The 25,553-nt window shown below is 35.0% G+C and overlaps 1 protein-coding gene across 3 annotated transcripts in view; it reads left to right on the top strand.

The window, feature by feature from the left end:
• The window catches only part of LOC120634479 (transcriptional activator cubitus interruptus-like), a 157,025-nt gene that overhangs the window by 101,723 nt on the left and 29,749 nt on the right, over positions 1 to 25,553 (top strand). For all 3 annotated transcript variants that reach the window (XM_039905098.1, XM_039905100.1, XM_039905099.1), the window contains one exon: positions 16,718 to 16,842. In XM_039905098.1, the coding sequence (XP_039761032.1) occupies positions 16,718 to 16,842 (125 nt within the window). The remainder of the gene's footprint in view (positions 1 to 16,717; positions 16,843 to 25,553) is intronic.

Raw genomic sequence — 25,553 nt, forward strand, 5'->3', positions numbered from 1 at the left:
GCAACAGACAAATGAAAGAATCTCCCTATCCCTAAATTCTTCGTCTTAGGGTGCCGTCTCCTAACGAAGGTTGGCAATCATTAGGGCTATCTCTACTTTGGACACCGCTGCTCTAAAAAATGATTTGTTGCTCTTTCCAAGCCATTGTCGTAGGGTTTTGAGCCACGATATTCTTCTCCGGCCAGGCTTTCTTCTGCCTGCCGCTTTACCTTGTACGATAAGCTGAAGAATTTCATACTTTTTGGTGTTCTGCATAACATGACCAAAATATGCTAAATTTTTTTTTTCTTTTTATTTTCTTTACTTCTAAATACGCGGTCGAAACAGTATAATTGAAAAGCTTAAGATAGTTCAAGCCATTAATCTAGTGTGGTCAATTAAACTTGTCGATGTCGCCCTTACTTGCGGTTTGTGTCGGATTACAGTGAAAGCGGACCAATTAAACCGCTTAAAATTGTGGGAGAAATTCTACACTGCACAAGTAGAACTTTGGTATACTGTAAAATGGAGTTTAAGGTTAGAAGATAGTGGTGGATGTAAATAATAATTTCAATTTCAATTTCGGTTTATTCAGCACAATACATAATGTTGGAGGCCGATTGGCGCAGTGGGCAACGACCCAGCTTTCTGGGTCAAAGGCCGTGGGTTCGATTGCCACAACTGGAGATGAACAGGAGTGTTTTTCAGTGTCTGGATATTTATATGTATTATATATTATTCATAAAAAAAAAAAATATCAGTCGTCTTAGCACCCATAACACAAGCTACGCTTATTTTGGGGCTAGATGGCGGTGTATGTATATTAAGTATAATGCTATAGTCATTTTTTTTTAAATTATTATTATTATTTAACTCTTTATTTGTACACCACTAGGAAGTTAGGAAAATAATAGAAATACAAAGACAGAAGTAGGGTAAGCATTCTCTGTAAGGTTTTAATATTTTATAAAATTCATTTTCATCTTCAGTGTTTGTAATAAAATCTTGCCTTGGTTAAATATTTAATACACATTGCGTATGGACTTTGCATGTGGAGTTCTAATTTTTTTAGCATTTAATTAATTTTTTATTTTTTTCCGGAAAACGCTGTTTATTATTGAATTAGTAGCATTGTCCGTGTTATATACTATGTGTATATGTGTGTTTTCCTGAAATAAATAGGAGCCTATGGTACTCTCCGTCCTTTCAACTAACTCAGTGCCAAGTTAATTGGTTGCTTAGTAACGTCGTGAAAGAAGGACAAAACAAACAAACATACTGAATTTGTTATATTACTGAAGATTATTATTCGATAAGAGCTGGCGTAACTTCGCGTAGACCAGGATATTCAAAGCATCATTAACCCATATCCAATTTAGTATGTCCATCGACGACTACGAATATAGGCCTCAATTCCAATATTAATGGAATAATTGAGATAAATTAATAATAACACTTGGCATATAGGTCAAATGCGTTGCCAAGTAACCTGCGGTATCTTAATTACGTGTCGCCATTGAGGTCGGTTGATAACTCAAAATACCGCTCTTATAAAATGTGGATAGATGCATTCCAGTTGAGGAATGAGCTACTAACGTGCTTTTATTTAAAAATCTTTTACCATCGTCATTGGCATACTCCTGGGCACAAGTCTTCTCCTTTTTCTCACCACGTATCTCCAATGTAGGTTCATCATATCAACCTATTACCGCCCCACTACAGGGCATGGGTCTCCTCCCACAGTGAGAAGGGGTTATGGCCGCAGTCCACCACGCGGGCCCAGTGCGGATTGGTGGACTTCATAGGCATAGTCAAAGTCATAGTAAAATATTTCTTTATTCAAATAGGCACATAGCTAAAATGCCAGCTATATATAGAGGCGTACATTACATGTAAAATATGAAATAGAAGTGAGTTCACACACCTTTGAGAACATTATGGAAAGCTCTCAGGTATGCAGGTTTCCTCACGATGTTTTTTTTCACCGTTGAAGCAAGTGAGTGATATTTATTGCTTAAAATGCACATAACTTAGAAAAGTGCGACTTAACTTTCGGGGATTCAAACTCGACTCCCCAATGTTAAGTCGGAATCCTACCCATTGGGCTATCACCGCTCCCAATGTTGGTTGGTGGGCTTAATGTGTGCAAATGTGTTTGTTGCTTTGTCTCATAAGTATATTAATATGTATACCTGAAATGACTTTATTAAAAGCAACGGATCGACATTGTGTTATGTATAGAGATATATTACTATAGAGATAGTTTATAGACCGAAGAGCAGCATCATTTACTTTCTCCATTGGTTGGACATACATTGCTATACATAAGTCTTTTGTAGTAAGTTCCAAATACCAGGGTTTTGTGCCGCTTGGGTCCAGCGGCTCCTTGCGACTCGTTTGATGTCATCTGCCCATCTCGTCAGGGGAATACCAACGCTGCCTTAACCAGTGTTAGATCGCCATTTCAGCACCTTGGGACACCAACATCCATTGGTTCACTCAACTATGTGCTCCAGCTTCTTGCATCTTCCGATGGAAGCCATGGAAAGATCTATAGCGCAGGCAGTTTTTCTAGATGAAAAATACCTGTTACGACCTATTTAAATACTATTTAAATAGGTCAGATAGGTACTTAATAACTATTTAAGTACCTATCTGGAAGCAAAAATACAAGTCTATTGCTGCGTGAAACAAGGCAACGTCTGAATTAACAAACACTTATTTAAATTATAAGTAGGGATAGAATTAAACGAGCACAGTTCATTCATTGATGTAATCTAAAAATAAGTCCCAATTAAAACGTTACACATATCAATTATTTCTCCACGCGATCGTTTAGTGGAATCCTTGAGAACTTTATAATTGGTTCAGGTCAGGAGGGTTCGAGCATATCAAAAAACCTAATCAGTTACTTTCATTCACGCCTACTTTACGTAATTTTGTCTATCTGCTAAAATTTCGGAGAGCCTCATACCATAGCTTAAAGCAGTATTATTTTGATCTTGTTGAAGTGTTCCAGAAATAGATTCCTTACTTTGATTATGTTATGGTATAGGATATAAACTGTTATTTTAAAATGATACTGCTTTAAACGATCGCAGAAAGGCCAAAATTGGAACTAGTTTCTGACGTGTCGCAAAGCGCCGCTGAAACCGATAAGATAGGACTTTTTTGACACTTTTTCCAAACCACTAACGTTCATTATAATTCGGTTTGTTTGACAAGCCTTGTAAGTACGGTAAGGACTGGTCTAGTTAGTGGCTTGGCTAATCGGCTTTGGCTAGCTACCATCCTACCGACAAAGACGTGCTGCCAAACTATTTAGCGTGCCGACTCGGTGCCTAATAGAAACAGTTTAGGGGTGCGGGTTTAATATAACTATACTCCTAGCACGTTAGCCTGCTACCATCTTAAACTGTATCATAACTTACCACCAGATGAAATTAAATTGTAGAGAAATAAAAAAAAGCAGTTGTGTTAAAATAAATTAAAAAATATATATATATATATAAAAAAGCTTCAGAATGGTTTATGTTACAAACATCATTAAGTAAAAGCTACTAATAAATTTTAAATTTCGAACTGACATGTCAATTTCGCGTTCGTACAGAGGACTGGTTGTTAGCTGCCGATGCTGAATGATCTCTTGTTTTTTATTATGGTCGTGCGTTAAAGTCGCCACTTATTGTTGATCCTGAGGACACTCCCAGAATGTTTTCTATTTTTTATTATATTTTTTATTTTCTATTATGTTATTCCTTTCCTTGTTCTCAAACATAATGTGTTATTCATTATGTTGCACCACACACAACACTTAGAAATATAGTTTGTGTTTCGATCGTAGGACTTTTAATTCATAGGTATAGTTAACACAATGCGCTATCCTTAGAAACGAAACCTCTATTTAAGGAAGGCGAAACCCGTCACCCTTTACTACAATTAAATGTGTAAAATTACAAATTCAACGTAAGAACGCCATTAGAAACAAGCGGCACAGTGTGATGTATGATCGCTTCTGAAAAACATATATATTCAGCAGTCCAATCAATCCTAACCGTTAAATTCCGGCTGAGAGCACCGCTGGTGAGCTCTCAGATGACTCGCATAACCTGATTTTGTGCTAAACATGCGGCTGCATTCGCTACACGTCAACACACCGGCAATGTAGTTATATGACACTAATAAAAAATAATTCAGCAGTAGACGTTAATTGGTTAATACGACAAAGACAAAATCGAGTTAAGGCGTTTCGCAGTACAAATGTAGGAAGAATGTCGGATAGGTTCGAGCTAGTTGGGCTAACCTTGGTCTAGCATTAGCTATCTAACTATCTCGGTGCTAACTTCGCATTGCGTGCATTTAATTCCCACCCCACCGAGTTAAAACTTCCAGTACGATGCCGCGTAGAAACCGATTAGGGGTATGAAATTAACTGCTATACCCCTAACTTCCTTATAAGAGTGCATCATTACTTACGAGATGCGATTGCAGGCAAGGTCTATGTTAAAGTGATATAAAAATTAGAAAGGATTTTTGTTCCAGTATGGGACAGTCAGGGGAGAGTCTAAATGCGTGGTCACCATACTCGCCTAAGCCTGAGTCTTATAGAATGAGACCGTCGTCGGTCCGACTTTGTGCCGACGTTATGGAGTTGTAAGAAAACTTGTTCTGGTTGCTTTACCTGCTGCCTGATTACTTTCTGTGCTGCCATTCAATGTAATGCTTGTTCTATCTGTAATAAATATAATTCACGGAGAAAAAATGAGGCCTCGGGTTCGATTCCCGCCGTCAATTTGGGAATTTATAATTTTTTAATTTTCACCGGTCGGAGGCTTCGGCTGTGGCCTGATAAAGACCGACGTGCCGCTAATCAATAAATCGTACGATGTCGCGTAGAAACCGATTAGCGTTATGGGACAAATATAACTGGCATACTCCATAACAGGTTAGCATCATCACTTATCACCAGGTGAGATTGCAGTCCAGGGCTAGTGAAATTACAAAAAATGCCTTTCATAGATAGATATATTATATATATATATATAAAGATGGAAAGTCTTTATTGTACTTACAGAAAAAAACAAATGAAAAAAAACAAACTCGTATGTGTACACGATAAATACACTTGTCTCGTTCATAAAACTATGACTAAAATGAGAAAACATTTCTCTGTCTCTCTCTGACTGGTTAAAAATTAATGAATTAAATATAATAAGAAATTTATAAACCGACCATTTACAAAAAAACAATATTTCCTTGTGCATAAAAGAAACACACTTTCTACAGCAACCATTCGCTAGTTATTCATTACACACACCGGGAGGTTATTTTCCAATATTGCACCACGACAAAAATGAAACTTTTGTCATAAATTAATGAATGAAATCTGTTCAAAATCTGTTTGGTATATTCATTTTGACATTAATGAATTAAATCACGTGCGTAGTTTATTTATGTCAGTCGATAAAAGTGTATTCGTTTGTTACCTTTGTTTTCAACCTTAATATCGGTTTAATATTGATGAAATTGACACTTTTGCTTGCGTCCTGGAGATGAACATAGCATAATTTTTATATATCTTACTAGCGTATCCAGCCCGCTTTGCCGGGCTTTATTTTATTTAAACAATAAACTTACATCATTAAATTTTTAATTTAAGTCTCATAATTCATTAAATCATTTATTTATCTCCGTATTCATTCTCTTCTATTTTCTTCTCGAGCGGGTGAAGATCATTATCTACACCCATGTACACCCAACAATAGAATATCATCATAGTGAATAAAAGCTGTATTTGACAGTTTGACAGTTCATAAATAGGAGTGCTCCGATCGTCACCAAACTTTACAGGATTACTCGCCAGGTAAATCCGGAGAATCCCTGAAAGTTTCATTGAAATCGGTCCAGCCGTTTCGGAGCCTATACGGAACATACCCACACACATTCTCTTTTATATGTATAGATAGATTAAAGGAATCGAAGAGGAAAATACAACTGTTGTCTTAAATGAATGAGTAATTTACTACTTATATTAATGTATTTACAATAATTCAAGTCCTAAAATAATAATTCGCACTCAACTCTTTATTATTTGCGTAAGTATATTTTCCAATATAGCTCAACGACATAGGTACCTACTTACCTACCTTTTTTGTTTTGCCGTAATGGAAAAGTTTAATGGCTATGGATGGAGGTTATGCGAGACTCCCCCCTGTAAAGAGGGGTAAATAAATAAATATACTACGACAATACACATATCGCCATCTAGCCCCAAAGTAAGCGTAGCTTGTGTTACGGGTACTAAGATAGCTGATGAATTTTTTTTTTTATGAATATAATACCCATAAATACTTATAATATACAGATAAACACCCAGACACTGAAAAACATTCATGTTCATCACACAAACATTTGCTAGTTGTGAGAGTCGAACCCACGACCTTGGACTCGGAAAGCAGGGTCGCTGCCCACTGCGCCACTCGGCCGTCTAAGGGGTATACTCAAACTATAAACCTCCACGGCATATCCCTCTTGTTGGCTTTGTTAGACGACCGGGGAACCCGAGGTAACATATCGACCTGACATAAATGAATGAATAATATAAATTAAGTTATTTGAAAATTTCTAAAGTTGATAAAATATACCTACAATGAAAAATCTTGTCTTGTACAAAAAGAAACCTTTCTACACCAACAATTCGCGCTCAACTCTATTTTTAAAACGCTCCGGGAGGCTTTATTTGCTCAAATATATTTTCCAATAATGCTCAAGTAAAACTATAGAAAGGGCATGAATTATGATCGACAATGCCGAACGCCCGCTGGTCGGGTTCTCCGAAGAGGGACTTCACACCACAGGGTGATTCATATTTCGTTTCATTTATTTTAATTGAGCTGTCGTTTTGCCGTAATGAAAATAAGATAAAAAAAAAGTCTAAAATCCCGTGTCCACACAACGGGGGACCAAGATGGCCATTAGTTAAATGTTTTCGGTGAGGTCACGCTTATTCTGAGCACTCAGCGATGGTGGATTTAAATAATTGAATCATTTATTTTCGATAAATGTAAACCGAATGCATGTATGCACTTTTAGTGTCTTTAAATGTAAAACAACTGGCTGTGCCAGCGATATCACCCGCATTAATTTAAACCAGGTAAAATATATAAATTTTAAAAGTAGAAGTGTAGGTAAAAATACTAAAAAAAAAAATATATACTTAGACATATAGTCACGTAATCCTAAATGACAATGGTCCAGTCTACGAATCGAGTAGTTCTTGAGATAAGCGCATTCAAACTTCTTCGCTTAGTATTAAAAGTTTAGATACGAGATTAACTGCGCCTTGCGGTTTTGTCAGCGCTTACTATGTGACGTAGCATGATGTTATATTACATACAGACTGTATCGGATGGAGCAAGCAGAGCGGTTTGGTGATGCTCGGAATGAAAACGCGTAAGTCCTTCTAAAAAGGACCGTAGGATGAACTAGTTTTGCCAAAAATAGATGCCCCTTGATGTCAATAAACTAACAGACTTTGCCAATAAAGGAGCTAGCAGTAGTTCTTGAGATTTGTACATTTACACTTACAATCATACAAACTCCTCGGCTTTGTAATATTAGTATGGACTCAAGAAAGATTTTCGTATCAGACGGGCCAAATAAGCATGTTTGGATTAGTCAGCAATCATCTATAGGCTGGTCTTGTTTCTTTCTTTGACGGCCGACTGGCGCAGTGGGCAGCGACCCTGCTTTCTGAGTCCAAGGCCGTGGGTTCGATTCCCACAACTGGAAAATGTTTGTGTGATGAGCATTAAGTGTTTTTCAGTGTCTGGGTGTTTATATGTATTTTCTAAGTATTTATGTATATATAATTCATAAAAATATTCATCAGTCATCTTAGTACCCATAACACAAGCTACGCTTAGTTTGGGGCTAGATGGCGATGTGTGTATTGTCGTAGTATATTTATTTATTTTTCTAGCAGCCAACTTGTCATTAGCGTGTTGGTTGGTTGGTAAGACGACCCGACTTTATACTAGCACCCCTGTGTTTTCATTTCGAATGAAATCTAAATGGCGACGATAAGACTTTGGCCACCTTTTATCTGGATGCCTTACTTGGTTGCAGGGACAATTATTTTAATGATAAAATTTCCATAATTTGGGCTGACATTCTTATTGTTAAGAAAAGTCCCGAATAAATAAAGAATTAAAAAAAAAATAATAATGAAATAAATAAAATCATAATGCTAAGAGGGTTCCGGTGATATCAAAAATAAAAACCCGCCCAAACCACTCAATTATCAATAAATTATTGATTCTATAGCTTTGTTCTTTGAGAGGTAATATTTAGTTTATGATTATGATATAAACAAGTGCGCAAAGTTAATACTTAATTAAAATCGAGGCTCAAATTATAAGTCCGTGCAGTAGGCGAAGTATAGTAAAAGCACCGAGAGATTTATTTATTACTAGATGTGCACTGCGGTTTCGCCCGCGTCATTATGGGAGGCAGCGTACTGCTACATAGTCTAAACCTATAGTCATATATGAGATTTTTAGATTTTTTACACAAAAATATTTTTTATCTTACGTAATTTTTATTTTCAATGAAAAGTACATTATATTAATTCTAATACCCACAAGAATATGTATAAAAAATTTCATGAAGATCGGTTCAGTAGTTATCGCGTGAAAGCATAACAAACAAACTTACATTCACATTTATAATTGATATTTAGGGGATAGGGAGAATTAGGGGATAGGGATAGGGATAGGGATAGGGATAGGGATAGGGATAGAGATAGGGATAGGGATAGGGATAGGGATAGGGATAGGGATAGGGATTATCAATTGACACATCTTAAAAATTAATAACCGGCGGTTTTCCAAATCAATAATCCAAAATCTTCAGATTAGAAGTACTATCCTTGTCTTATCCCTGTAGATAAGGACAGCACCTCAGTGGTGCTACTGCAACCCAATCTGCCATTTGAAAATTATGGATAAGTTTAAATTGATCCGTTTTTAGTTCTACCTTACCAAGACAAAGTGGGAAGAAAAAACATTATTTTAAAGTATTAGCAGAAGAACCATTTTACGAGCATATAAGTGGATGTATAAAAATTAATATAAATTTAAATGTATGCAAAGACAGTATGACGAACAGGATGTAGAAACGTCATTAGGTCTAGGATTTAATAAAACAACGCTATTAAATACAAAATCCCAGATGATATCAACAATTAGAAATCGTTTGGTAACTGTAAATTTTAATTATGATGAAAGAATATTCATCTTCCATAATATTTTACACACGCGCCGTCAGCCGCGAGAGCAATTAAGGACAATTTAAGAATCCTTTTTTAATATTTCTCTCTAAAAATAAATCAACCTGTATAGTGGGGACATGAAACTGTCGTGTTAAGCTCGGCACATACTATATTTTAAAATAAACAAAGCGGAGTTCTGACCACTACTGACTAAGCCGAGTGACGCTATTAGCGTGCTACTTATGAAGCATTGTGAGATGATGATAACAAATAAACTACCTGGCTGGGTTGTTTCTTAATGTAGAAAATAAGCCCCTATTATTTTAGCCGTTTATTTTCTCGTGCCTCGGAGAGCACGTTAAACTGTCGGGTTCTGTTATTATCATTAACACGAAATAATAATCATTAAAGTCCACCAACCCGCATTATAGCAGCGTGGTGGGTCTATGCTCTAAAACCCTCTGTCCTATGACGGAGGAGGCCTCTACCCATCGTTAATGGGCTAAGGGTGTTCTATTCTCATATATATATATATTTATATATATTGAATAGCCTAATCCTAAAAAAGTTACAAGCAGCTTAAATTTTACCGCTTTTAGAGACACCCTATAAATCTCTCGAACGCGAGGTAAGGACTTGAGAATTAAGCATCTGTATTATTTGTCGAGAAAATCCTTATAAATGGGCAACCTCTCCATACTTTAAAATGAGGAGTGAACATTATGGAGACACTTAATGGTTTAGTTTGCGTTGAACTTTAAATAAATACATCTGCAGTTTAATTTTAGCAATAAATAAAAAAAAACAGCATTAATTTTTTCGCACTTTCGTACTCAAATCAATAATATATTTAATTTCCTTTGAGTATACATACTCAGTTGATATGGCTCTATCTGTCTAATCTAGGGGTTCCCCTCGCTTTCCATGGGATTCGCTCATCACACAACAATAAGACGACCTTGAGAGGATACCCTTTGAAACAGTTAAAGAATTTCAAAATCGGTCGCAAATAACATTAGTTTAGGGAAATATTGGTAAAATTATACCGAATAACAGCTTTTCAAAGCTTACTGTTACATCAAGGATAAGCAGTAAAAAATATAACGCCCAATTGAATCGTACTTCCCCGGAGAAGCAAATCGCGTTTCGCTAATCAAAATACAATTTATACTGTGCTTAAAGCGGTGATAGCCTCCTTCTCGAAAGTTCGGTTTCTTTTCGAAATTTAAAATTCATTTATTTCAAGTAGGCCGGAATATAAGCGCTTTTGAAACGTCAAGTCTGTCTGTTTGTAGTGACTCTACCACCGGTTCGGAAGGCAGATTCTACGGAGAAGAAGCCGGCGAGAAACTCAGCAGTTGCTCTTTTCCAACATCAACAATTTACATTTTACATTTTAAAATTCATTTTTCTATCTTGTGAGACATGAAAGCAGAGCCAGATGCTTCCAAGCAACCTTGTCATTAAAAGTTCAGACTTCCCCGGCACAATTTTCGGAGTTTTAAGCGTGTAAAAATAAATAGTTATAAATATTACTTGCTTTAACATTGCGTATAAACCGCATGTCTACGAGTTCTCCATAACGTTCTCAAAGTTGTGCGAAATCCACCAATCCGCACTTGCATAACGTGACGGACTGCGGCCTAACTTAGAAGAAACCATTGCCTTGAAGTGGGCCGGAATTGGTTTTATAATGATGGTACAAAGCTTAATCGGTTTTTGTGATGATGATGACGCAAATCAATGAAGGGGAAACCGACTTCTTGGGGAAGAAATGAGTTTATGTGGGATTCCTTACCTCTAAAACCACCTCGGTAGAGGGCTCCAGGATCAATGATACAAAACCTATGATAATACATACCTTAGAATAGCAGTGCTCAGCTTCTCATCTATGTCGAATTTATTGGATAGAAGCATTCGTTACTTTGCGGAAATCCATAATATATTAGGAAAATTAAGCTTAATTTGTTATACTCCGCGAACAGCAGGAGAATCTGTATGGTGTAATTTATAGTTTCTCCAATACGTACACTCCACACTAAACAGATCCACGGCAATGTCAACATCGTCTGAGGATGCTCCGGCTACGGAGCGAAACGTGCGTAGAGGGTACATTGCCGAAGATCTTTTTGGTGTGGAGTGTACGAATTGGAGAAATTATAAATTACACCATACAGATTCTCCTGCTGTTCGCAGAGTATAGCAAACTAATCTTAATTTTCATAATATGTCGAATTTATAGAAGACCACTTCCCTGCTTCAGCTTTAAAAGTGCAACGTTTTCTTATTAACAACGTCAGTAGGAATAGCAGGTATTATATAAATTGCTAAAACTAAAACATACAATAGCTTTTTTATATCTGCCTTTTATGCTCTTACTCCTGAAGTCCTAATTATACTCAACTACATTTATTAGCTGTAATAGATTCGTGTTTATATTAATAATGCGCTATTATGGTGTATTACAGTAGTAATCACATAGTATTATTAAAAAGTTAATTACGCCAAGTCCGATCTCGAAGGATATAACTTTGTTTATAACATGTAATTTTCGTTGTAAAAACCAACGCAGAGTTGTTTCTTTTCATCGTTCTTTAATTAGTTTAATGTAACAACTGGGTACCTTATCAAATACAAATTGAAAATTCATTTATTTCAAGTAGGCCTAATATAAGCACTTTTGAAACGTCAGGTCTTTCTGTTTGTAGTGACTCTACCACCGGTCCAGAAGGTAGATGCTTCCGAGATGAAGCCGGCAAGAAACTCATCAGTTGCTCTTTTTCATCATCAATTGTTTACATTTTACATTTTTTATTTTAACATTCAACAATCTTAAAAAAATTTTTGCGGATGCTCCTGTATTGGAACGAGTAGTGACACTTTTGTGTCGTTTCGTGTTCCACAAACGTTATAAAACTTAATAAATCTATATCAAAGTCTAGTTTTGCTAGATAGATAATTTAAGTAGCACATAACATAAAGAATAGCCCTTGCTCTTCTTAATTTTGTTAGCATTTTTAGTTCTAGAGCTATATCGTACGGAAAGCGTTCAATTTTTGTAATATGAGGAACGCGTCAGCAAACCGATTTGAACATAAAATATTCCCAAAATCCTTCAATTGGGCTATATACTGACGCATTTTTCTATTTCCAGACTAATACTACCGGCCAGCTCGTAGGATATCAGATGCAAGGCATATAAAATTGATTATAACGTTTAATACCTCCTTCCATCCTTGAATTTTTAAATTTATATTTTAAAATAAATAATAATAAAAATAAAAATAATAAAATAAGAAAGCCTTTTAATTCTTGCTTACAATACTTAAATTACATTGCAATAATTAGATTTTACTTAAAAACATAAAATACAAAGAAAAGTATTAAAAATAAACAGAAAAAATAATAAAAATTAAATTAAAAAGTAGTTCTTAGTTAAAAAGAGATTAATAATTATTAACTGGTATAATAATATTCCTTCTCGCAAGAATCCCTCTCATGCGAGGGTAAAGGCCTCCTCCAGAGATGACCTGAATGAATGAATGAAATTAATGAATGAATTTGTATTATTGAAACATAAATTATGTTAAAAATGAAAATTCATTGTTCACAGTAACTTGTGTACTGGTAACCCAGTTTTTAGTATTTCGGTGCGATGTCCCGTAGAAACAGATTTAGGCTACGACTACCATAATTCCTAACCTAGCCTGCGACCATCTCAGACTGCATCATTACTTACCATCAGGTGAGATTGCGATAAACTAAGCTAACTAGCTAGCTTTGAGCTAACTTGTAGTAGGATAAAAAAGAAAAGAACCATAGCGGACAGTGGTGGATAGCGGAGATGACCTTCTATTTGAGTCTCATCACTATACAGTCTCAATAGGTCTGATGCGAATAGTAACTTTTACAAAGGATTCGGAATTGTATTATGCAGATAATCGGACGCACTGACTCTGCAATTAAACCCATACCAAAAACATTCCCTTAGAGTATTGTGATCAGGCAGGTCGGTCGTAAAAGATATAACAGAATAAAATCAACAAATCTGTATTTAATGAAGAAGACATAATGTGAACTCGACATAAAGGTGGACGACGAAAAGAAAAAGAAGACTATAGTTTTGAAAATTGTTTCATCTCGAAACATGGGAAACCATCATCAACCAATAGTTTTAAATGACAATGTGAGATAACAAAAAAAAGAAAGATTCCATTCGTTAATTTGTTATAATAAAATATATAAAACATTATTTGATTCATGCTGAAATTAGTTGCATTTTCAATGCCAAAAAGGTGCTTTGCATTCGACTTCTGCGACCCCACGCTGCGGGTTTTGGTGTCAGTCTGCGATCAGCTTGTGTATTTGAAGGCCTCAATTAACAATTGCTAAATAAATAACAGTGAGATATGAACACGTTAAGGTTACACATTAAGGTACCATAACTTAATAAATTTAAATTTTCCAATGCCCTGTCAGCGGTCAATTATGTTGAATAACTTATACTTTTTGAATGACCCTAAATAAAACATCAAACTCAAAAGCAGGTCTTCTGCGCGAAATCTGTAAAACTTGTTTCACCATCCAGCACTGTTTTTAAACTTTCTTCCTAATAAGACGCAATGTTTGCTTATTTTCGTCCCTGTCACACCTGCGGAGTCAAAAGGGTCTAATCTGGTGGGTGAAAAAGACAGCCTACATGAAGATGTCACGCGGGGCGCAGGCGCGCGTGTTCTTGCACTTGTTTTATTTATTTTAGCCGCCATATTTTATTCTTTTTTCTTTCGTTTCTCAATGCTACGTCTTTGTTAGAGGGGCGCAATCGTCTGGCCGGTAAGTTGGATAATTTCTTTATTCCGAGCCCACCCGACAATTTTCTTGCATTATGAGCTTGATTTGTTTAATAATTTTATTACTGGCTGCAATGCGCGTGGTCTATTGTGCTTTTATTCGCGATTCGCTTAAGCCGCTTCATTCGATTTGTTTTTTGCGTAAACGTGGGAAAGGATTACTTTTTTCGTATTGTTGGACTATCTACATATCTTTAACCGATTAATTTACTGGACAAATTATTTGTATGAGGTCTTTTAGGGTTGATGCAATGTTATGAAAATCATAGTATTTTTCTCGATATACTCTAATTGTACTGATAATACAGTTTCCATATTGACATTATTTTTCAATAGTAAAAATAGTATGGAAATATTGCAAAATTTTTGCTTAAAGTTTTAGTAGACTTCTGGAGGACTTTTTTCTAGAAGAAAGGGTGTACCCTAAGGTAAGGGTGTAAAAAAGAGTCTTCTAGAAAGAAGGAGATTATGATAAATATTACGATGATAATTATCTTTTTTTTAAACTATCATTGTAAATCTGTTCGCACACATCATAATAAACAGGAAGCAGCAATTTATCCAGTAATGAAATGCGTTCGTCATTAAAATTTCTTTGGCAAATTAAACTTTGAATTCAGTATTCAAAAAGTCTGCGATGGATGTAGTGTGCAATAAGCAACAAATTCCAAAATTTCTTTTCCTTTGGAACAATCAAGAAAAATATTTACTTATGTGCAAATAAATGTGCAAAATTCCTTCCCTTTTTCCCTGCTGTCCGCTAATTTGCACCAAAAATGTCGCCCAGACGTTGCTTATTGCCCTAATCAAATGTTCAGACGTATAACATCACGGGTATCTTCAACCGAGGCTTTCTTAGGGTTCCTTTCTAACTTGCGATTTCAAGTAATTACAATAGTTTTTATTTTGAGTTTTTCATGAAAACTCAAATAAACATTTTTGTAATTATAATCTGTTGTAGCACCTACTCCTAGTACCTTTCCAATAAACCCCGTATATATTAATTACACGATTAAACAAAGAGCCCTTGTTAAAAGAGGTGTCTTTCCTACCGTAATAAATACATTTCGCACGTAGCTTGGATTCAAGGGTTATAAAGAATTCGAACCCGCTGATGTTTTCGACCTGCTATGTATATACGGATATGCTATATGGAAGCGGTGATAGCTTCGGCTTTCCTTTCTTGGAGACCGAGTTCGAGCCCCGGAAAGCACCACTAACTTTTCGGAGCTATGTGCGTTCTTAATTTAAGCTGTTGGAATATCACATGCTTTAAACGTTAAAGGAAAACATCGTGAGGAAACCTGCATGACTGAGAGTTCTCCATAACGTCCTCAAGTCCTCAAGGGCATGTCAAGTCTACCTATCCGCACTTGGCCAGCGTGGTAGACTACAGCCTAAACCGTAGTGGGGCGGTAATATGTTGATGATAATGATGATGATGATGGTGATGAAATGGATATAAATAGAGTATGTACCCATGTAAATACAGCGATGTAAAGATCTACTCTACAAGTGTTCATCTCAGAAGAGTAATGAAAACTTAATACAAGTAAATAAAAGCATATCATCAAAAAATCGCTCCATAATATTCCAAGGATTCCGAAAAGCAAAGTGTACAACCAATTCGTGCTTCACCGACTTTTTCATTCGGACCCCAACTGTTAGGCCTTGAGATCTGCACCGATCTGAATGCTGTGAATAGGGCAGCGTTTTTTTTATTTGGTATCTTTTGTGTCGCAGAAGTTTTATGACTTGTCAGATCCTTTGTGACCAAACTTGTATAATTGGTTGTGAAGAAGAAATTGGAATTCAAGATTCCACGGTCATCGATTGATTCAAAATCTTATGGTTATGTATAAGGCAATGGAATTTGACGAAAGTTGAGTTAAGAATTGGCGATCGGGGATTCAATTGCAAATGAAATTATCGCTGGATCTGGTGTAAATTGGCCGGAAATGCTTTACATCCTTTCAATTTTTATCCTTAGGTACTTGATTTTTAGTCATTAATACAAGCAATATGCTAAGATCTTTTATAGAAATTTTTGTTCATATAGTTTAATAATTAAAATTACAATATGAAACTAATTATTGTTATTCAAAAATTAACCTTTTAACACAATAGATATTATGTTGTCTCCGCTGCATTGAAAATCTTGTAAGTAGACAAATGTTTAACTAGCTTCATAAACTTAATAATAATAACCTTATGGACCATAAATGATTTGCACTTTCAGATAAGTACGTACTATGAAGAAGGAGATTTTAAAATAGGTACAAGCAGTTATGGTTCAATTGGTTCTAAGATTCTTGGTACTATAGGCATCAGAAACAAATTAACTTAACCCTCTTATTGATCTACTGAGTCAAACGCTTTACCTAATTCAAATTGCCTTTTACATTCAGGATAAATTGAACCACTGAACTCAGTCGAATCAATTAATGTCATAACTGTGTCTTTATTTTTATATGCTTTGTTAATCTTTTGTTACTGAGTTACTTGTTCGAAATTTTGCGATTGTTATTTAGATAGATGTGGATTACTTTATTTCGTTTCTTGTTTTTCTTTTGTTTTTTTGAAAAAAAATCTGATTTAAATTTGCATTTGTTTACAGACTGGCAGCTGCGGCAGCGGCAGCGGCTGGTGCGACCAGTGAGCTCAGCTACCTTGCTGCTCTCCACCCTGCTTATCGGCCTGTGCCGTACGACCATCCACTTTACGGTGCCAATACTTTACGAGGTAAGTGTAGAATTCAATGTTAAAATTTAATCTAATCCTCTATAACTTTAAAAGACTTTGACAAAGTCCTTACTAACGTTATTATTGCAAAAGTGTGTTTGTTTATTTGTTTGTCCTCCTTGAGCTACCGATCAACTTAATTTTTGGCATGAAGGAAGCTAAAACCATAATCAACGTGAATCGGTCGTTTTTGAAAACCAAAAGCGTTTTGAAAACCAAACCAAAAGTTGGAGTTGTTTTGTTGAGAAATTTTTGATACTTGTAAGTATATTGGCGTTATATTATTATCTGTGATTAAAGTCAAAGCGTGACAATCCACACTGTAAATTCCTCTATCCTATGTGAATCGAGATCTGATCTCAGCTGTGAGACATTAAAAAGCTGAGGGTGATAATTTATATAATGATCCTTTTAAAAGAACACTGGACAAATATTCCTCAGAGTTTCTTTATACCTGAATACATTTTAAATCCTTAATAAACTCATTATATACAAAGTTACCTTTAACAAATAACAGGACCAAAAAACTTACAATGCTCATAATTCTCCGATACGCTATCGCACTTTCCTCCTTAACTCCCACACTGGAGACAATGAAAGGTGACTCTAATCGGGTCTCAAATGCAGTTCCTACAACCTGGTAACGTTATACTGCACTGATAACGATGTAACGCTATACCTTATGCAGATAACAAAAGTAAAATAACGCGATTCGCGTCTCATACTTCAGCTTGTACGTAGTCGTGAAGTTGGTTGTCTTCTTTATTTAAAACTAGGGCTGCCGTTTTTAGAGCCAGGTCGGATTTTTTTTACAGCTTATGAAATATTTTTTTCGTGAAGTATAATATTGATAAAGTGGATAGTATTTAAAGGGTGAAGCTAACTATGTGCAGTGGAGAGCATTGTGATCTTATGAGATAAGGTAACGAGTTTGATCCTTGGTGGCAGCTTATGAATTTATGATTTATGAATTTCCCCTGGTCTGCTCTGGTGGGAGACCTCGGCCTTGGCTAGTTACAATTCTATCGATAAAGACGTGCCGCGAAGTAATTTAGAGTTCCGGTTCGATGACGCATAGAACCGAGATGTGTGGGTTGAATATAACTGCCATACTCCCTATTAGATAGCCCGATGCTATCTTAGAATGCATCACCTCTTACCAACAGTGAGATTGCAGTCAAGGGCTAATTTCTAGTGAAATAAAATATATATAAATATATATATGTATATATTTTATAGTAGATAGCGAAAGAGTAAAATATTGTGATAATCATAAAGAAAGCTTATTTTACTTTAACTGGTCACAATGGTTATTATAATTTGATTGTCATCGATGTGTCTAATACTAAAACAAATTTCAGTCCCTAAACTTTTTGTCTAAATCTTAAATTCCCCCGTATTTAAGCAAAATCCACACCTACAAATCAAAGACTCTATCTACCTCTAAAATGTTTGAGACTCTTTTACAAAGTACCTAAAAAAAATAACTAAGTTTAAGCTTATATTGAGAGTGCATACGACAATAAGCCAAAGAATCCTAATCGGACGGATTGATAATGATGTTGATGATTCAAAGTATCAAGGATCTGTGGAATCTGAGGAATATTCTTTAAAATGTCTTAATCTCAAGGTCGTGGTCTCAACCCTTCGTTACACAAACTCATGCCAGTTCCAACCCGTGACTTAAGCACCTTCTGTCCTTTAATAGCCTTTTACGTATCTGACATCATTGTTGCTCTCAACTTATTTCCTTCTTTAACTGTTGGGATTTAAAGGTTATTTTACAATGACAGAAGTTAAGGAATGAATGGTAGCAGTCGTGAGTTCAAATTCTAATTAACACCTCCGTGTATAGATAAATTGCAATGATACTGTACGGATGTGCCGTTTGCAGGGTTTTTATAAATTATTTACGTGCCGTATGGGGTTTAAAAGTTTTCTATGTTCTTCTTTTAAATAGAACGGCTTAAGCTTAAAGTAATATCTGCCTCAATGCATATCTGGTATCAGTTCAGAAGGCCGACTCACTATCTCAGTTGATACCAAATTTTGCTAGCCACTATTGAAATTTGTAACCAAATATTCTCTTCAATCATTATTTTGCAACAAAGATGAAATTAAGTATAGTTGACCAATGGATGGTCATCATAGGGTTAATGAACGAGATTCTTAAGTTTGTCGCAATAATCACATGACATCATGTGAACTACCTGCTCCAGAAACATGATCTTATGCCACAGCAAGCATAACAACCGACAGAGACTGCCATCACGCCAATTAAGCGTTCCGATACGTTGTTGTTTAGAAGCCAAGATAAATATTACTCTTTTTCCATCTTTAGGATACAAGCTACACGTGTGCAAATTTTCACCAAGATAGAACATAGGTAACAAACAAACAAACAGACACATCTTCTCGTTTATCACATAAGTATTTGCGTCCTGATAACTTGATTTCTTTAAATCATATCAAAAGCAATTGAAAGAAAATAAAAGAAGAATAGGTGGCCTTGTCGCTTTAAAGCTATCTCTACCAAGCAACCTACCTAACGACATGCAGTGAAGTTAAGTTTCTTCAAGAGGTTAGAATTCTATCTACGTTCTATAACCACGTTTGAAAAGATGGTACCTGTGCAAGCAAGATCAAGTATTTTGTTTCAACATACTACAGACTAGTATAGACATCATCATATAATCTGCTTTGTACACTTTACCTGTTCTTAAGTGCATATTAGCGATTCGTCGTGCATGTTTGTGTTCGCTGAATATACGATTAAGTTTGTGCTTGGTGTACCTAAATGCAAGCACTTCTCGCGATCGTTATGTGAAATGCTTTTCATGCTATGTTTTCCTTATAGTTGAAGCATAATATTCTTTAGACTCTACGCCATCTTCTTATTAAGCGTCAATAAAATTACAAATCATAGAACGCACTGTATTTGATAACGCTTCTTCTTGTATTATATGCAAATTTAGCTTATAAGATTTTAGCTTATTTTAATGGGCATTGAAGGAAAAATTATACTAAAAGGTACTTATCAAGTAGTTGAAATTATCTTTATTGTATCATTGATTAAAAAATTTAATTAGATTTAAGACTGAAAGCCTTCATCACTTCACATAAATTATTAATTTCTATTTTATTTTATTACTTTTTATGTTTAGTGATCCTTATGATTTAAATACCTACTACATTATATTTTATGAGTGTACTCTAGAACTTTAACTATCTTTTTTTCTCCTTTGTGCCATAGAAAATATATATATATAAATATAAATACATAACACATATGGATCCGGGGATCCATATGTGTTTGGCATCCAATCGAATTTTATAAACAAAGTTTTTCATACGAACCGCTTAGTTAATGAACATTCTTTTAGCGTCTTTTTTTCCTGCCCCATATAACTTAAAATACTCGGAATCAGTATTTTCATCTTAAGAACTCACTAACGGTTTTATGCTAATACATACAAAAACATAATTACATAAGAATTCCTGAGATAAACATTGACTACACAGTAAAACTAAATATAAAAATACAATAGATGTAAACGTAAAAAAGGTAAGGCATATTATAATATTTTATGCAGTGCATGAACAGGTAACAGATGCGTAGTTCAGTAGGTTTGTAGTTTATAGGACACACCGTCCATCCGGTGCAGGAAACCTGAGTAGAAGATTGAAAATAATCGAGCACTTGATCACTGAGTAAACAAAGCATTACACTAGGTTGTTATGCAGGATAGCGCAAAGAAAATATAAAAACAGCTTTTGAAATTTTGGGTATCAATATTTCCAAAAATGCAAACTCACATCTAAACTCGCTAGAGAAGCAATTCCAATCAATGCATTTTGTTAAACATTAGTTATCGTAAGACGTAACATATTCGCCTAGTGAGATTTTTTTTTTAAATTTTCACAAAAATAAATAAGACGACGTGGATAACGTATAGATTCAAATCAATTAATTTACGTTAACTGGACGTATTGCAGAAATATTAGATGAACCAAAAAGAAAATACTTTTTCCAATACCGATCGCAACCATTTAATTGAAATGCCTAAGCATACAGACAACGTGAACGCAGTAAAAGCAGCAGTTAATTTTTGTAATAACTTGAATGCCTCAAAAAACATGACAACGATTTACAATGAAGTCATTAGGTGGAGGTATTTGAGCGCAAAATGAAGAACAATTGGAATTCCTAACGTATTTGTGAAAACATTATTATTACTTTGTATAAAAGCTACTTTCTTGTTCTTTCTGTTTTTTCGGTTAAATAAGTTTTATTAAACTATAACAAGTTTTAATTTGGCATCTCGTTAACGTTGATGATTATTGTCATTATATTTGAGTTCCATAAATAAAATAAAAATATGTTGACGCATATGTGAGATTTGTTTGCGTGAAAACCGACTTAGGCCAAGAACATTTTTTTTTATAAAAATTTTTCGCTGATGCATTATACCGTCCAAACTGAAAAAAATGGCACCTAATTGAGCGTTATCTAAAGACGTGTAAGGAGACATCGGCAGCCCGCAGTAATCTGATAGCGATTGCGATTTTTTTCTTTAACCGTAAACAGTTTCGATTCGACGTAGAAATAACTTCGACCGTGAAGGGTTGGGTTTCTTGCGTGTGAAAGGGTTTTGTTTTATTTATTCCTCTTTGTTCGGACTTTTATAACCAAAATTTTGATATTTGAAACCATTTTTGGATGCAGATAAGTTTAGGTTTATAAGCTAAACATAACATCAGTTACTTTATAGGTACTTTTTGACTAACCTTTGTCTGGAATTAACAAACATTTGAGAATTCTTGTATTAAAAGTTATGTTACATCCTCACTCATAAGCTGTTAAAACATATAAATGAAAGAAGGAAATCATAAATTAATATATTCTGTATTTCATTGTCTAAAAAACAAAAGCCATTTTAAAACCACTACCTATGATTTTCGTAGTCACTCCACTAATGACAGATTTTTCATACACCATTGCTCCGATTAGGACAACCGATACCTGCTATGGCGGCATAATAATTTACATTTAACCTTTCGTTGTCTATATTTCCGTTTTCTTTTTTTATTTTAATTAATACGTTATGAATAATCAATATCAATTAGCTACTGATCATTTCATTTGATATCGTTTCCATTAACTTGGCTCGTTAAGTTTAATTAACAGTTACTATTTAATGTGAAAAATTATTACTTTGCGATTTTATCATAATTTTAATATTAGAATAGAATTTCTACATATTTCATTAAGTTTTAGTGATATTAGGTCGTTTATTTTAAAGTTGAAGCATAAAATACAAGTAATGAAAAGTGATAAATAATTGCAAGATGAAATGGATCCTAAGTATATGCATATACTTATAGTACATATGACTATACTTAAGAAACATATATACTCCTTAGTAATATTCCGGAAGGAATAAACATCATATTAAGTGCACGGAAGCCAACCACTTTATTAGAACCGATAAATAACTAAACTTAAAACTAAACCAAACTCGTTATATAAAATCATCTAAAAACCATAATGCACCATTAACCGGATCCTTTATGCAAAATTTTGGCAATCATCAGTGGACTGCGAAATTTTGCAACCGAAGTGACAAGCTGAAACTTAATAACTAACTCAGAAATTCACCAACAAATTGGGAGCCAACTCGTCCGACCGGCTCCGTAACCCTACACTGGCGAACCAAACTCCACGACACATATAAATTGTGTTTTTATTCAAATCAAGCCTACGTGCAACGATAAAGTCCTTTTAAAACAAATAATTACAGTACATACAAAAGCGCGACTCAAAGGGAATCATGCCTTAACATATAATTAGAAAGCTCAAAGTTCCACAGACGAAGCATAGATTCATCGTACAAATCATGACAAGGAGCAAAAAGAAAATAAAATACCACGGGCCTAAAAGCTACTGCTATAAAGATGTTGATTCATTGACTATAATAACAGAGCACAGAAACAGGCGTATTAAAGTTAAGACCTAAATGATCAAAATGACAAAATTACCACTTTAGGAATGCTAAAAAGCACGATATATATTTTTTTACTTTACAAACGTAAACCGACTATAACTTACGTTAGATTTTTTTGACACCTTATGAACGGCTTGGCACATTTTTAAACGATTTTTTACCTCTCGGTAACATTGACGAAAATTATAAGGTGCTGGTTCATAATTTTTATTTTTAAGGCCTTCAAGGAGACCTGGTCATGTACGGTTGATTAAGTTCTCGTATTTGCCTTAATGGACTCGTTTACACAGATCCCCTTCATTACGTGTTAAAGAGTTTTCTTGGTGGTACCTTAATTACTTTATCTACCTGACAGGTTCTGCGAAAGCAATTTTTAGAACGATTTAATAAACCTCCGCATGCAAAACACGAGTACACTATCTGCAATAAGAAATATGAAGAAAACGACAAGGATAAATATTAACATTATGTTAATAAAAAAAGTTTCTGAGATTTGCAATCTAGTGGTATCGATTCGCAATAATTTTTAAAGTCATAAACTGTTTATGTGGCAAGTGTGAGATTATAAAATCGCCGAGAGCTGTTCTCGTAAAAGTCGATACACCGAGGAATTATTATAAGCGTATTCGTATGCTTAAAGCCGATATGAGCGTCTTCAACCTTCGATAATCGTAAATTAAGGGCCAACTCCGAGTTAACCGAGCGTAAAAACTGTGAAGGAAAGATTGAGAGTTCATGTTACTTCCCAAATTAAAATAAAACAAAAAAGCTTACATCGATATAAAAAGGAGAAAGAATGATAGCAGATGTCAAGCGAGTGGACAACGATATTGATAGATTGGAGAATGTCTTTTAGTTAATGGACCATAGAGTAGGTTAATTGAAATTATTGAAGTAGAGAACAATTTACGATCAATTGTTGGTCCTTCGAATGATGTGGTTGCTGAAGCTTAAACAGAAATGGAAGATTTGACACTTGTCTGTTTTTCTAATTGGTTTTGTCAAAGTATTCTGGACCCTAATCTTTGTCAAGAAGGAGCGAGCAGCTCACCGGAACGGGTTTTAGAGTGAGACGCAGACATTGCGCCTGAGCATGACAAGTGACCGGATTAATGCATTTTAAACGTGGAAGGCTTAATTCTGATCTCGGGTCCTTTAATTGAATGACTTTTTATTCCGTTTCACCGAATTGGAGTTTGAAACGACTTCACGGGTACAAGAAATGGTTTGTTTTAAATTATCGTCTTTCGTAAGTTAAATGAAGTAGAATAGTTATTAAAATTTTGCTAGCATTCCTGTATGCTGGTCGTAGTTTTCAAAAATCTTAACAGTAGAATACTTTAGTATAAATGTAAGTTATAAAGAATATTTAATAAAATAATGTTAGTATACTAAATTTTTTCGCAATGTCTATAGTAATATTTAAAATGTGAATATATTATGAGAGTTATATATTCTTTGTTTGCTTTGTTTAGCTCATTGAATACTCAACCTTATTGTGAATAATGTAAATTTGGTTCGGAGGTAGCTTATAAATGTACTAAGCAGGGAAAACGTTCCCCGCTTCACCTTTCCGAGGCGAAACAGCTAAACAGAAAATTACGCATTGAGATAACTTAGAAGCAAGTATTTTTTTAGCCCACGAAAACAAACGGTTTATAAAAATCTTGAAACAAAAATATATTATTGGTATTTGATATTATATTATTGGTAGTTATATAGGCGTCTTCATTTCTTAAATATAGTCGTAACTTACAATTGTTATTGTGTTATTTATTTTTTACCTTTAACTTGAATATGTTGAAAGCCGACTCATGATCTATCAGTCTGTTCTATTTTATTTTTGATGTGGTCTTGAGAGCCCCCGATGTGATCATTCCTCACCATGATATGATTGACGACGTCCATAAATGATAGGTCTACATGCTGAGCCTGCGAGTGTAACCATTTAACAAATACGTTCTCTCAGTGGTTTAATGGCGATAATTTCTTTTAACTTATCAAGTTAGCATTAATATTTTTCACTATTTCTTTTATTTCTTTCTCTTTTAACTTCAGAAAGGCTACTTGTTTTTCTTATCGATTGATTTAAAATGCTTTAAATAGAATTATGGTGTGATGAATGTGTGTGTGATGTATGTTGAACTCTACTTCATTTTAGAAATATTCTTTTTAGTTTTTACAATTATTCGTATCTACTACTGTTTATTAATCTTCAACACCTTCATATTTTTAGGAGAAGTAGAGCTATTTGTGACATCGACATCGTTCAAAGGGCAGCGTCTCTGAAATGGAACTGGGCGGGTCACATATGTCGAAGGGAGGACGGGCGGTGGAGCCGAGTGATTCTAGATTGGCAACCGCGCACTGGACACAGAAGCATCGGCCGACCACCAGCTCGATGGAGAGATGATATTGTAAAGGCAGTAGGGAAAAACTGGATGCAGCTAACCGGCAATAGACCGAGATGGCGTGCAAATGAAGAGGCCTTAGTCTAGCAGTGGACTGAGATAGGCTGATGATGATGATGATGAGCTATTTGTGACAAAGCTCTTCCTGGGAATTAGCAACATGTTTATTCCTGCAGTCAAGCAATTTTCCGGTCTAAAGGACGTGGTTGCCGGACACGGGGCGGTAATTTGGACATGTTCTTTGCATGTTTTGCAAGTGTTGTTCTGTTTATAAGCAATGGTTTTTCACATCTGC

The sequence above is a fragment of the Pararge aegeria genome, chromosome 24, assembly GCF_905163445.1.
Source record: "Pararge aegeria chromosome 24, ilParAegt1.1, whole genome shotgun sequence".
NCBI lineage: Eukaryota > Metazoa > Arthropoda > Insecta > Lepidoptera > Nymphalidae > Pararge > Pararge aegeria.